General features: G+C 42.4%; 1 protein-coding gene across 1 annotated transcript in view; it reads right to left on the minus strand.

Annotated features, from left to right (window-relative positions):
- The window catches only part of LOC141340295 (cyclin-dependent kinase 16), a 42,700-nt gene that overhangs the window by 21,625 nt on the left and 7,996 nt on the right, over positions 1-13,079 (minus strand). The window contains exons 3-4 of the mRNA XM_073845222.1: positions 12,535-12,659; positions 9,815-9,940 (exon numbers count right to left, since the gene is read on the minus strand). Of these exons, the coding sequence (XP_073701323.1) occupies positions 9,815-9,940; positions 12,535-12,659 (251 nt within the window). The remainder of the gene's footprint in view (positions 1-9,814; positions 9,941-12,534; positions 12,660-13,079) is intronic.

Consider the following 13,079-nt stretch of genomic DNA (forward strand, 5'->3'; position numbering starts at 1 on the left):
GACGTCATCTGTATCACCTGTGTCTTATGATTAGTCTGTCTTTAAAAGTCTGTCTGTGAGTTCAGTTAGCTGTCGTTCCTTGTTGTTGATTTGAAGTTTCTGTGAGTGTGGATTACTTCCTGTTCCTGTATATTCCTGTCAAGAAGTCATTAAATGTTAATTGTTATTTCGTACCTCGTTCTCCGTCTTCACTCCAGCACCAGCAACGTAACAGTAGGACCGACCGAAACCGGTCATGGCGTCTTTCCCAGCGTTTCTTTTCCGTTTTTTGTATCAGTGTTTGTTTTATTTTTTCCTTATGGATGAACCCAACGTGTTCATTATCCTCCTGAAGCAGGGGAAACGCTCTCTCGAGGACCACACCAGAGACTTCATGGTCCTCGCACCATCTAAGCACTACCCGGACAGCTGCCTATGCACGTTCTTCCGCAACGGACTTAATGACAACATCAAGACGCAGCTGTCCGGGGAGGGTCCTCGAGAGAGCCTCGCCGAATACATCGAGTGGGTGCTGGCATCCTGTGGATCTTCCTGGACTGTCGGCAGCGTCGAGGAGGACGTCAGCCCCACTTCTGACCCAGAGAGCAGCCAACCATCACCCCGACACGCAGAGCATGAACCCGAGCGCACCGCGGATGAGGGACTAGAGCCGCGAGCGACAGAGCCAGAGTCCTCTCTGGCTAATCAGGTGCGTGAGCTGGATTCTACATCTGCAACGGTGGATTGCGACGTGGAGAAAGTGAGGGAAATGGAGAGCCCTGCCCACTGCAATACCGCTGGGGGTGAGATGGATAACTCTGGCGACTTCTTCTCTGAAGTTTTGGATTATGAATCATGTGATTTAATAGACTTTTTCTCGGAGCCACTGGCTGGCATAGACTACCCTCCCACCCGCCCTCTTCTGTCTGAATCTGCCTGGTCCCCACTGGTCCCGCCCAGCCGTCCTGAGTCCCCGCTGGTTCCGCCCAGCCGTCCTGAGTCCCCGCTGGTTCCGCCCAGCCGTCCTGAGTCCCCGCTGGTTCCACCCAGCTGTCCGAAGTCTCCCAGGTCATCAGTCAGTCCCCTTGCTCACCCTCAGCCCACCATCTATGCAGTGGGCTCGCCGCAGGGATGCCAGCTAACATCGGTGGCATGGCTGGAGGTTCCCTCAGCTCCGCCTCCAGCCTCTGAGCCCAGATCTCCACCTCGGCCCTCCGACCCTGCGGTTCCACCACGACTTTCTACGCCCTCAGCTCCACCGTCGCCCGTCGGCCCACCAGCTCCACCGGGCTCCATCGTCCTTCCGGCTCCGCCTTGGTCAGTCGTCGACCATCCGCCGCCTCAGGACTCCACTCCTCTGGCTTCGCCTCGTCCCTCTGTCCCTCCGGCTCTGTCAGGCTCCTCCTTCCCTTCAGCGTCGCCTTTGTCCTCTGTCGCTCCGGCTCCGCTGCGGACCTCCGGAACTCCGCCTCCGCCTCGGACGTCAGAGCCTATAGTTCGACCTTGGCCCTCCGGTTCCGCGGTGTCGCCCTGGTCCGTCGGCTCTCCATCTCCGCCTCGGGTTCCTCTGCCAGCTGCTCTGCCTCTGTCGGTCGGCCCCCTGGAGTCGGCGGTTCATCCTCCACCATGGATCCTCCCTCCGTCGGCTCCACCGTGGGCCGTCATCCTGGCTGCAATCTGGGTCCTGCTCTCCTGCTTCAGGTCCCTCCTGTGTCCTCCCTGGCTCCTCCCACTGTCGACGCCCCCTTGGACTGTCCTGTTTGCCCCTCTGACGTTTGTTCTGGTCCTCCTCCGTGGGTTGCGTCCTCCGCCGAAGCCCCCTCCCTCATTGACTCTGGTTTCCTGGTTGTCCGCCCCTCTTGTCTGTTTTTGTTTTTCTACGGCGCGAGGACGCGCCTTTCCGGAGGGGGGCATATTGTCACAGTAATGTCTATGTATTTGGTTTCTCCCTCTGTCTTCCCCGTCTGTTTGTTATCATTTGGTTCAGTCCTTGTTAGATCGTCATCTGTATCACCTGTGTCTTATGATTAGTCTGTCTTTAAAAGTCTGTCTGTGAGTTCAGTTAGCTGTCGGTCCTTGTTGTTGATTTGAAGTTTCTGTGTGTGTGGATTACTCCCTGTTCCTGTATATTCCTGTCAAGAAGTCATTAAATGTTAATTGTTATTTCGTACCTCGTTCTCCGTCTTCACTCCAGCACCAGCAACGTAACATTAGGTAGTTTATTAATGCTTCGCAAACCAGCAGAAGACACTAACCTCTATTATATTCCAGTCGTGCAGACGGAGAACGTTTTAACGTGTTACAATATGCCCCACTGTTATTAAAATATGCTATTCTACGACATTAGCAGTGCAGTTTACACTATTTACTTCAAAGGATTTTGATAATATAAAATGTATTTTATTGACAAAATATTTTAGATTATTGTGTACATTTTTTTCATTCGATCCTATAACATTTTAAGCTGTCATATGGTCGTGTTACAACGTGCCCCACAGATGTTACAATGTACCCCACCTACGGGGCATGTTGTCACATTTCACTTCCTTTCTTTTGAGGTAAATAACGAAAAACGTATACCCTGTAAATATGAAACAAAGCGATATATTTATACTAGACAAGTGTGAAAATAATGTGGATACAAATTGTACTCTGAACCCCTTGTGGATTTACATAAACCGCAAAATTCAAAAGTGTTAGGTTGTGCCCCGCGCTTCCCTACTCTGCGCCCCCCAACACCTCCCTGCTCTCTCAGCTTCTGTGCAGCTCCTTCAGCAGCACGAGCGGCACAGGTATCAGACATAGATAATAGAAAACCGCTTAGCGGCACAGATGATTTTTTTCCCCCTCCAAGTTTGTGTGCCGCCCCCCACGTGACATGAAAAAATGCCGCCCCGGGCAGCTGCCCCGTTCGCCCATGCCTAAAACCGCCACTGGTTGTAATTCCTCCAGGTACCAACAGACACAAGTGGCTTTCTCAACTGATGGATTTATTGAATCCAGCTTGGTCAGGATCATAAACACACCGTGAAAACTAAAGGCACAGAACAAACAATAATTAGCTTAAAGAAAGAAATTTGACAGATGAAACTATTTTGATAAATACAACATACAAAACAATACCTCGTTGGCTGAGTACCGAGAAAGGAATTAGTTTTAGTCTTCTTCTTCTTTTTGTTTATCTTATTTCTCTTAGACTTAGCTTAGTGACCACGCTTTAGTCATGCATCTTTACTTTTTCTTTCTTCTAGAGATCGCTTCTTCTGAGGAAATTAACCTCTACTCTGCATACAAAGCTCACTCCAATGCTACAGCGCCCCCCGGTGGCACTCAACGGTAACAATACTAATACAGAATATGAATAGAAACGAAAATGTGGCAGTAACATGGGTAATAATCTGTGAGGTTGCAAAGGAAACCAAGGTAGCAAGGCTTCTAAGCAACTAAAAGACTTTCTCAGATTGGCTGATGTTAATGTTCATGTGTCCATCATCAGGAGAACACTGAACAACCATGGTGTGCATGGCACAGTTGTGAGGAGAAAGCCACTGCCACCAAAAAGAATTGCTGCCCATCTGTAGTTTACTAAAGATCATGTGGACAAGCCAGAGAACTATTGTACAAATGTTTTGTGGATGTATGAGACCAAAATAGAACCTTTTGGTTTAAATGAAAAGTGTTATGTTTAGAGAAAGGAAAACACTGCATTCCAGCATAAGAAGCTTATCCTATTTGTGGACGGGCCTGTTTTACTGCATCTGTGCCAGGACAGCTTTCCATCATTGATGGAACAATGAATTCTAAATTATGGCAACAAATTCTTTTTTTAAAGATGTATTTTTGCCTTTATTACAATAGGACAGATCAGACATGACAGGAAGCGAAGTGGGAGAGAGATGGGGGGCAGGATCGAGAAAGGTCCTCGAGTCGGGATTTGAACACGGGACACCCAGAGCGCAACGTCGCTATATGTCGACGCGCTGCCCACAAGGCTATCGGCACCGACATGCCAACAAATTCTAAAGGAAAATGTCCAGACATCTGTAAGAGAGTTGAATGGGGATTATGCAGCAAGACAACAACCCCAAGCACGCAAGTCGTTCTACCAAAGAATGGTCAAAGAAGAACAAAGTTAATGTTTAAGGATGGCCAAGTCAAAGTCCAGACATTAATCCAACTGAAATTTTGTGGAAGGGTAAAATAGGGTAAAATTCCTACATTTCTCTATGCAGGACAGATCAGCTACAAGACACATTTAGCTGCAGTTATTGCTGTAAAATGGGGTCACACCAGGTACTGAAAGCAAAGATTCACATACTTCACACTGGATAAATCTTCTTAATAAATAATTGACAAAATAATATATTTTTGTCTCATTTGTTTGACCTGGTTCTCTTTGTCTTCTTTCAGGAATTGTGCAAAACTCTGTTGATGTTTTGGGTTATACTATTGCAGAAGTATAGAAAATTCTAAAGTGTTTACAAACTTTCATGCAGCACTGTATATTCATATATGTTTATTTACAAAAACAAAGCAAATCTTTCCTCTTAGTCCTGTAAGAACCTTTTCGAAAAACCTCTGGAATGTGACAACGGCATTGCAGAGTCCAAATGCCATAGGCTTAAATTGGTATAGCTATTAAGTTACGACACACTGTAATTTCACTGTAAAATCTCAATGTCGACCTGCCTGTACCCTTATTGCAGATCCAGTGTGATAAATCAGAAGGCCTCTTCCATTGATTCAAGGATGTCACGTATCAGTGGCATTGGGTACACATCAGAAATGGTCTTGTCATTGAATATTTGGTAATATTTGGTAATTCCATTTTCACAATGGAAAAGCACACTTAAAAAAGAACATTGATGGCACGCAACTGTTTGTGTCAGTCTGAATAGACCCATTAACCACTGTTCATTCAAATTAAAAAGTTAATTGCACCAAACTTTGGTGTGAACAGACCTTGAAATTGGTGTAATTTGCCTAATGGTTAAAATAATAATATTAAGAAGTTTTATGATCCACTTAAAATAATCAAACACTCTAAACATACACACATCATAATCTTACCTTTAAGGTCAAAGAATTTCTTTAAATCAAAATTTAAGACCAATCAACTAAGACTTCCACACCTTCCACATACTCTTTTTTTATGAAGACACTGTGTGAAAATGTTAAAAATGTATTTAATTTTTTTTTTTGCAAAAGAGCCCTTGATTGTACTTCTATTATCTGTTTTTACAGGTATGTGCCCAAAAATTAGAATATCGAGGGAAAGTCCATTTATTTCAATAATTTGTTTCAAAAAGTGAAACTTGAATGTTATATTAGTTCACTACACACAAAGTGAAATATTTCAACCCTTTATTTGTTTCAATTTTAATGATTATGGATTAAAGATTAAAAAAAACAAATCCAGTATTTCACAAAATTAGAATATCATGACTAAGTTTAACATTGTAGGCTCCCTCTGTCCCAATCTAATCAGAAAATTAACGCAAAACACCTGCAAAGGTTTCCTCAGTCTTTAAATTGTCTCAGTCTGGCTTAGTAGGCTTGATATACTTGATGTGCAGAAGACCATCATTGACACCCTCCATAAGGTGGAAAAGTCTCAAAAGGCAATTGCAAAAGAAGCTGGATGCTCACAGAGCGCAGTATAGAAGTATATTAACAGAGTGTTAAGAGGAAGGGAAAAATGTGGCTGGAAGTGACAGGGATGACCGTAGCCTTGAGAGGATTGTCAATCTGGGTGAGCTGCATAAGGAGTGGACAGAGGCTGGTGTCAGTGCATCAAGAATCACAGCATACAGACGTCCACATGACATGGGCAGCTGTAGAATTCCATGCGTCAAGCCACTCCTGAACCAAAAACAACATCAGAAGCGTCTGTGCTGGGCTAAGGAGAAAAAGTACTGGTCTATTGCCCAGTGGTCCCAACTCCTGTTTTCAGACGAAACCAAATTTTGCATTTCATTTGGAAATCAAGGTCCCACAGTCTGGAGGAAGACCATAGAGGCACAAAAGGCAAGCTGCTTAAAGTCCAGTGTGAAGTTTCCACAGTCAGTGATGGTTTGGGGAGCCATGTCATCTGCTAGTGTGGGTCCATTGTCTTTTATTTGGTCCACAGTCAACACGCTGCTGTCTACCAGGAAATCTTAGAGCACTTCATGCTTCCTGCTGCCGACAAGCTTTTTGGAAATGATGATTTTATTTTCCAGCAGGATTTGGCACCTGCCCAAAAAAAGCCAAAACTACCAGTACCTGGTTTAATAGCCATGGAATAAATGTACTTGATTGGCCGGCAAACTCGCCTTACTTAAACCCCATTGAAAATCTATGGGGTATTGTCAAAAGGGAGATGAGGAAATGCAGATGAGCTGAAGGCCAATATCAAAGCAACTTGGGCTACCATAACACATCAACTGTGTCAAAGGCTGATCACCTCCATGCCACGCCGCCTTGATGCTGTAAGTAGTGCAAAAGGAGGCCCACCAAAGTACTGAGGACATAATAGAGTACATTAACACTTTTTTTCAGAAGGCCAACATGTGTTTAAGATCCTTTTTTTATTGGTCACATGAAATATTGACCAATAAAAAAAACTTAACAGACCTCAGCATGTTAGGTCAGGCCACATCTGCTCCACTACCATCATGCTCAACACTGGTGTGCCACATGGGCTGTGTGCTGAGCCCATTCCTCTACTCCCTCTTCACCCACGACTGCAGGCCTGTGTATGGATCTAACACCATCATAAAGTTTGCAGATGACACTGCGGTGATCAGTCTCATCAGCAACAATAACGAGACTGCCTACAGGGAGGAGATTCAATAATCTAAACACCACCAAGACCAAAGAGCTCATTGTGGACTTCAGGAAGAAAAGAAGAGGCTCACATGATCCCTTACACATCAACGAGATGGCTGTTGAGTCTGTTTCATCCTTCAAGTTCCTGGGGACCCACATTTCGGAGGATCTATCCTGGACTACCAACACCTCCAGCCTGGTCAAGAAGGCTCACCAGCGCCTCTTCTTCTTGAGAACACTTAAGAAGAACCAGCTGTCCTCAGCCATCCGGATGAACTTCTATCGCTGCACGATAGAAAGCATCCTTACGAACTGTGTAACAGTCTGGTACCGAAGCTGCTCTGTTGCGGAGAGTAAGGCACTGCAGCGGGTGGTAAAAACTGCCCAACGCATTATAGGGACTCCACTTCCAACCATTGAGGATATTCAGAAGAAACACTCCTCTCATCCCGCCCACAAACTGTTTTCTCTCCTGCCTTCCAGCAGGCGCTTCAGATGCCCCAGGACAAGTACCAGCAGACTGAGGAACAGCTTCTTTCCCAGAGCTTTCTCCTTATTGAACTCTGCCTCCTGCTGACACTCTGCCCCCACCCCCACACACCCCAAACTCTCCCAATTACCATTGCACTATTTAATTAATTGCACTACACTGTACATAATCATTTGTAAATGCACATTCCCATTGCACATATACATTTTGTAAATTTTTGATAAATGTATCTTACATGTCTATTTGTAAATTGATGAAATTAACAGTTGGATGTGCCAAAACTTTTTACAGTTAAACAAGGAGAAAACGGAAGTCATTGCATTTGGAAACAAAGATGAAGTTCATAAGGTAAATGCGTACCTTGACACTAGGGGTCAAAAAACAAAAAATCAAGTCAAGAATCTGGGTGTGATTCTGGAGTCAGACCTCAGTTTCAGTAGCCATGTTAAAGCAGTAACTAAATCAGCATACTACCATCTCAAAAACATTGCAAGAATTAGATGTTTTGTTTCCCGTCAAGATTTGGAGAAACTTGTTCATGCCTTTATCACCAGCAGGGTGGACTATTGTAATGGTCTCCTCACTGGCCTTCCCAAGAAGACCATTAGACAGCTGCAGCTCATACAGAACGCTGCTGCCAGGATTCTGACTAGAACCAGAAAATCAGAGCATATTACACCAGTCCTCAGGTCCTTACACTGGCTACCAGTTATGTTTAGGATAGATTTTAAAGTACTTTTACTAGTTTACAAAGCACTCAATGGCCTAGGACCTACATACATTGCAAATATGCTCACTGAATACAAACCTAACAGACAACTCAGATCACTAGGATCGAGTCAGTTAGTAATATCAAGGGTTCACACAAAACAAGGGGAATCCGCTTTTAGCTATTATGCCGCCCGCAGTTGGAATCAGCTTCCAGAAGAGATCAGATGTGCTAATACATTAGCCACATTTAAATGCAGACTCAAAACTCATCTGTTCAATTGTGCATTTATTGAATGAGCACTGTGCTACGTCCGAACAGACTGCATTATTTTATGTATAATCATTTTGACTGTGCTAATTAATTTCAAAATCAATTTTTTAAATCATCTTATTATTATTTAAATTTTTATGATTTTTATGCTTTTTATGTGATGTGATGTGATGTTCTATTAATTTTAAAATACTGTGTGATTGCATGGTTGGGCAAGACAGAGTATAGTCTGACTGTCTGATCAGTAATTACTGTTTGATTGCGTAGTAAGGTAAGACAGAGTATAGTCTGACTATCTGTACTGACGTAAGAATACCCTCAGCGAGAGGCTGGGAAGAGCGCTATACAAATCGAAATACTGTGTGATTGCATGATTAGGCAAGACAGAGTATAGTCTGACTGTCTGATTAGTAATTACTGTTTGATTGCGTAGTAAGGTAAGACAGAGTATAGTCTGACTATCTGTACTGACGTAAGATGATTTTTATGCTTTTTATGTGATGTGATGTGATGTTCTATTGTGATTTTAATTCATTTTTTATGTACAGCACTTTGAATTACCATTGTGTATGAAATGTGCTATATAAATAAACTTGCCTTGCCTAAATTCCTGCTTTAGTAAACAGCTACCTGTATATTATGTTCATATACATCTGCAATTCCTATTTTTAGTTAATAGCGAATTGTATATTATGTTCCTCTATTTGTACATTCTAATTGTTAATAGCACCTGTAAATTATGCCCACAGTACTTTCATCTGTAATATTTCCATAGTTCTCCCTGCACATATCTCCTATAAGTGCACTTATGACTTATAAAGTATACCTTTATCCTGCACTTTCTGCTTATTGCACTCCTGGTTAGACCTAAACTGCATTTCGTTGCCTTGTGTAATGACAATAAAGTTGGATCTAATCTAATCTAATATTCTAATTTTGTGAAATGCTGGATTTTTTTTGTCTTTAATCCATAATCATCAAAATTAAAACAAATGACCAAAAAAAAATTGAAAGGCTTGAAATATAATTTACTTTGTGTGTAGTGAACTAATATAGCATACAAGTTTCACTATTTGAAACAAATTATTGAAATCAATGGACTTTCCCTCGATATTCTAATTTTTCGGCACATACCTGTATTTGATTTTAAAGGAATCTTTGCTATTTTCCAAATGGTTAGTTTTGCAACAAATGAATGACAATAATTCACAACCATTTTGAAGACCAGACCTCTATACAGTATATCTGATACACAATTTCCTGAATAATTAACACCATGATCATCCTTAATTTCATAATAATTCAAAAAACACCTTGACTTTCATCTTCCACTTAAAAAAAAAAAAACTATTGACAAAAATATGAATTTAAATTTGTCAGTGCTAATATTATTTAATCTTCAAGGTAAAATTCAAGATTATGACAATTACCATATCAAACAATGGTCTTCAAAACAAGACAGAATAGATCTAGATATATAAAATATATAAGAATTAAAATAGATTCTAAATATCTGATATCAAATGAATAGATCATAATAAAGAAAAACTCACAAGTGATGTTCTGCGAAATCTTCGACTTAGAGGTTTGTCAAATGGGGGGCTGTTTGTTGCAAATTTCTTCAGGTAACCTTCTGGCAAACGAATATCTGCTGGCAGTGAGAGACGTTTATTGATGTCCTGAATAGGAAATGAAAGGGAAGGAAATATATAATTGCCAAGAAGCAGCTGTATGGGGCAACACTCTTGATGTACCTGCATCTTGATGTATACAGGTATTCAACTCCATTGTGAGCTCACATTACCAAAAACTATGACTAAAGAAAAGAAAAGCAAGACTGCCAATAAACAGTAGCCAATTCTGTGTGGCAGCTCTCGAGATGGACAAACAGCAATAAATGCTGAAGCCAACCATACAAAACAGAAAAAAGAGAATGTGAAAAATTAATTCACTAAAAATAAACTGTTGATTGAACTGGTTAAACTAAAATCTCAAAAAACAGAAAAGCTTGACACCAGTAAACAAGCTATTTGTACATATACAGTATGTGGCCTCTTTGGTGGGCAGGAAGTTGAGAAATATCAGCTAGATATAGTTGGTCTCACTACACACAGTGTAACGAGGAGTCATAGGCAAGTGGATCCATCTGCAGTTCTTTTATTGGGCAGGTAATAGTAAACCATACAACAAGCAATAAGTCAGGGCAGGCGGCGAGAATCATAATCCATTAAACAAGCAAGAGGGTAGGGGCAGGCGGCGAGGAATCAATAACGAGATAAACAATCTAAGAACAAACACAGGAAACACAAACACAGGAAAACTGCTCAGAATTGTAGCCAGGGCAAAACAAGACTTTGCAAGAATTGTTAGCCCGGAAGCAGTTTATTTAGACAGGGCAATGAGTGGCACCTGTCAATTTAATCAGTGAAGTGGAGCATGGGACATGTAGTTCAGGGTGTAGTGCAAGAGTCTGTGTAGTGTAAATGTTCTTGGAGTGGCAGGGCTACCTCTGGTGACGCTGATTCATAACACACAGTGCCCAGTCTCTGGAAGCCACTGTCTGGATAGGGGTTGAACTCTCCAAATCAGTCTCCAACTCAACACCATTGTTTTGGGGTTTAGCCTACTGGTTGAGAGGGTCACATTAATGTGGCCCAGTGAAACAGATGGGAAGACTCTAACTGTGTTCTGTGCCTATATCTGGCCTTCTTGTAGACACTAGGTGGGAAGGTACCACCTTATGAATCCATAGTATTAATGGGCAACTTCGACAACTATGTTTGTGACAACAGAGGGATCTGGGGGGGGGGGGGGTAAAGTTTGTTTTAACACTTGGGTAAAAAAAAGAGAAATATGAAACCCAAACATATTATGTAGGTGAACTGGGACCTTTAGCCGAGAATTCTGTCAGAAAGTTATTTAACTCCATCCTTGAGAGGAGCTATTCCTTTCTCCCAATGAAAGCTGTAGAAATGGAGCGATAGTGGGTCCAGTTCAAAACCTCCATTGCAGAACCAGCTGCCTTGAGCTGGAGGGTGGTTGTTGATGCCTTTCATGGGGGAGGCAGTTAAGCAGAAAAAGGAGGCTTTGGGGGATTGATTAGCCTGTGGGTCTCTCAATTCAGCAGGCTAGGAGGACTGCAGAAGCAAAAAATCAGGAATGGGAAAAGCTCTGAGAAGCCATATGTTTGGCTGGCTTCAAAGAGGTTCTGGCAAACCATTAGGTGACTAGGGGAAACATGGGCTGGCCTAGACTGTTGCAATCCGGTACAGGGCTGACCTCACCTGGCATGTAGTTTGGAGGTGGATGGAACTAAAGATCTTCTGAACCCAGATATCGTCCCCTCACAAGTACAGTACTGGAGGACTTGGGGGAGTCATAGCCCAGTCCCCCAAAATAAGTAATTGAAGTAGTCAATAATAAGTATCCAAAGTGGCAAAATGCTGGAGTGGATTAGATTTGTCCTGAGATACTGAAGGCTCTGGATGTAGTCCGACTGTGCATGAGAATCAAGTACCAGGCAATAAGCACTGGTGTACTGGTTCTTATGTTTAAAAAAAGTGAACAAAGGATGTGTTCCAATTATCAAGGCATCGTGTTTCTTAGCCAACTTAGGAACGCCTATGCCAGGGTGCTGCAAAGGCATTCTGTCCTAGAACGGTGCATCCGTTTTTTACCCTCGTAAGGATCCTGGATATTTTGCAGACTTGGAGAAGGCCTATGTCTATGTTTCCCGGAATGTCTTGAGAAAGTCACTCCAGGAGTATGGGGTACTAGTGCTGCTTATCTGGCCCACCCGGTTACTATACAATCAGTGCAGGAGCTGTGTCCACATTCTCAGCAGTAAGACCTAGTCACAGTTATGCTGGATTCTGTCAAGTCTGCCCCTTGCCTCTGATCCTGTTTTTGGTATTCATGGACATGATCTCAGGGGTGCAGCCAAGTGTCAGTGGGTGTCCAGGGCCTTAGGGTGGTATTGCTGCAATTAGCAGATGATGTTCTAATGGCCTCAATATTCTGTGACCTTCAGGGCTTACTTCTAAAGTTTTTATTCAAGTGTGAAGTGGAGGGTCAGCACCTCCAATCAACAGAAATAACTGACCCCCTTTAGCACTAAGACCCTTTTGCATACTGTGAGTTCCTCCAGAGCAAATAGCAGAACCATGCTTGAGATATAGCATGTAATTAATATATCACTTGGGCACAGAATTAAGTGTGTGTCTACCTGTTGGAATGTTTGTTTATTACTCACTTGAAATTGTACATGCATTACCTCATTAGAGATGCGTTGCTGAAGGTTGCGCATGCGCACTCTAACAGGACTCTGAACTTCATCAGAAGAGGTTCCTGAAGCTTGATCACTTTCTCCATCTGACCCTATTTTACGATGGACTACACCTGTAAACACACACATATTTATTACCCATAAAGTCTTGAATTTTATTTTGTTACACATTAAAAATGAGAAAAAACTATAACCATGTTAGATACACAAAAGTTAAGGTACCATTTAGTGGAACTTGCGACCATAGTTAGCCAACAATGCTTTTTGGGAAATGCACACATGAAGAATCATTGTCTTGCAGAGTTTAGCTCCATCCCTTATCAAACACACCTAAAAATCTGAACCTTAGTTATCAAGATTGCTTGAAAATTGCAGGCTCTTCTGTTTGATTGGGGAGGAAATTAAACTCTGCAGGACAGTGGCCCTCCAGAACCAAAGTTGCCCATCTTTTATCTGAAGTGAAAGGGACATTCACACAGACACTGAGTTGCAATGGCAAAGCAACTAGAAATATACAGTATATATATATATAT

The sequence above is a fragment of the Garra rufa genome, chromosome 8, assembly GCF_049309525.1.
Source record: "Garra rufa chromosome 8, GarRuf1.0, whole genome shotgun sequence".
NCBI classification, from domain to species: domain Eukaryota; kingdom Metazoa; phylum Chordata; class Actinopteri; order Cypriniformes; family Cyprinidae; genus Garra; species Garra rufa.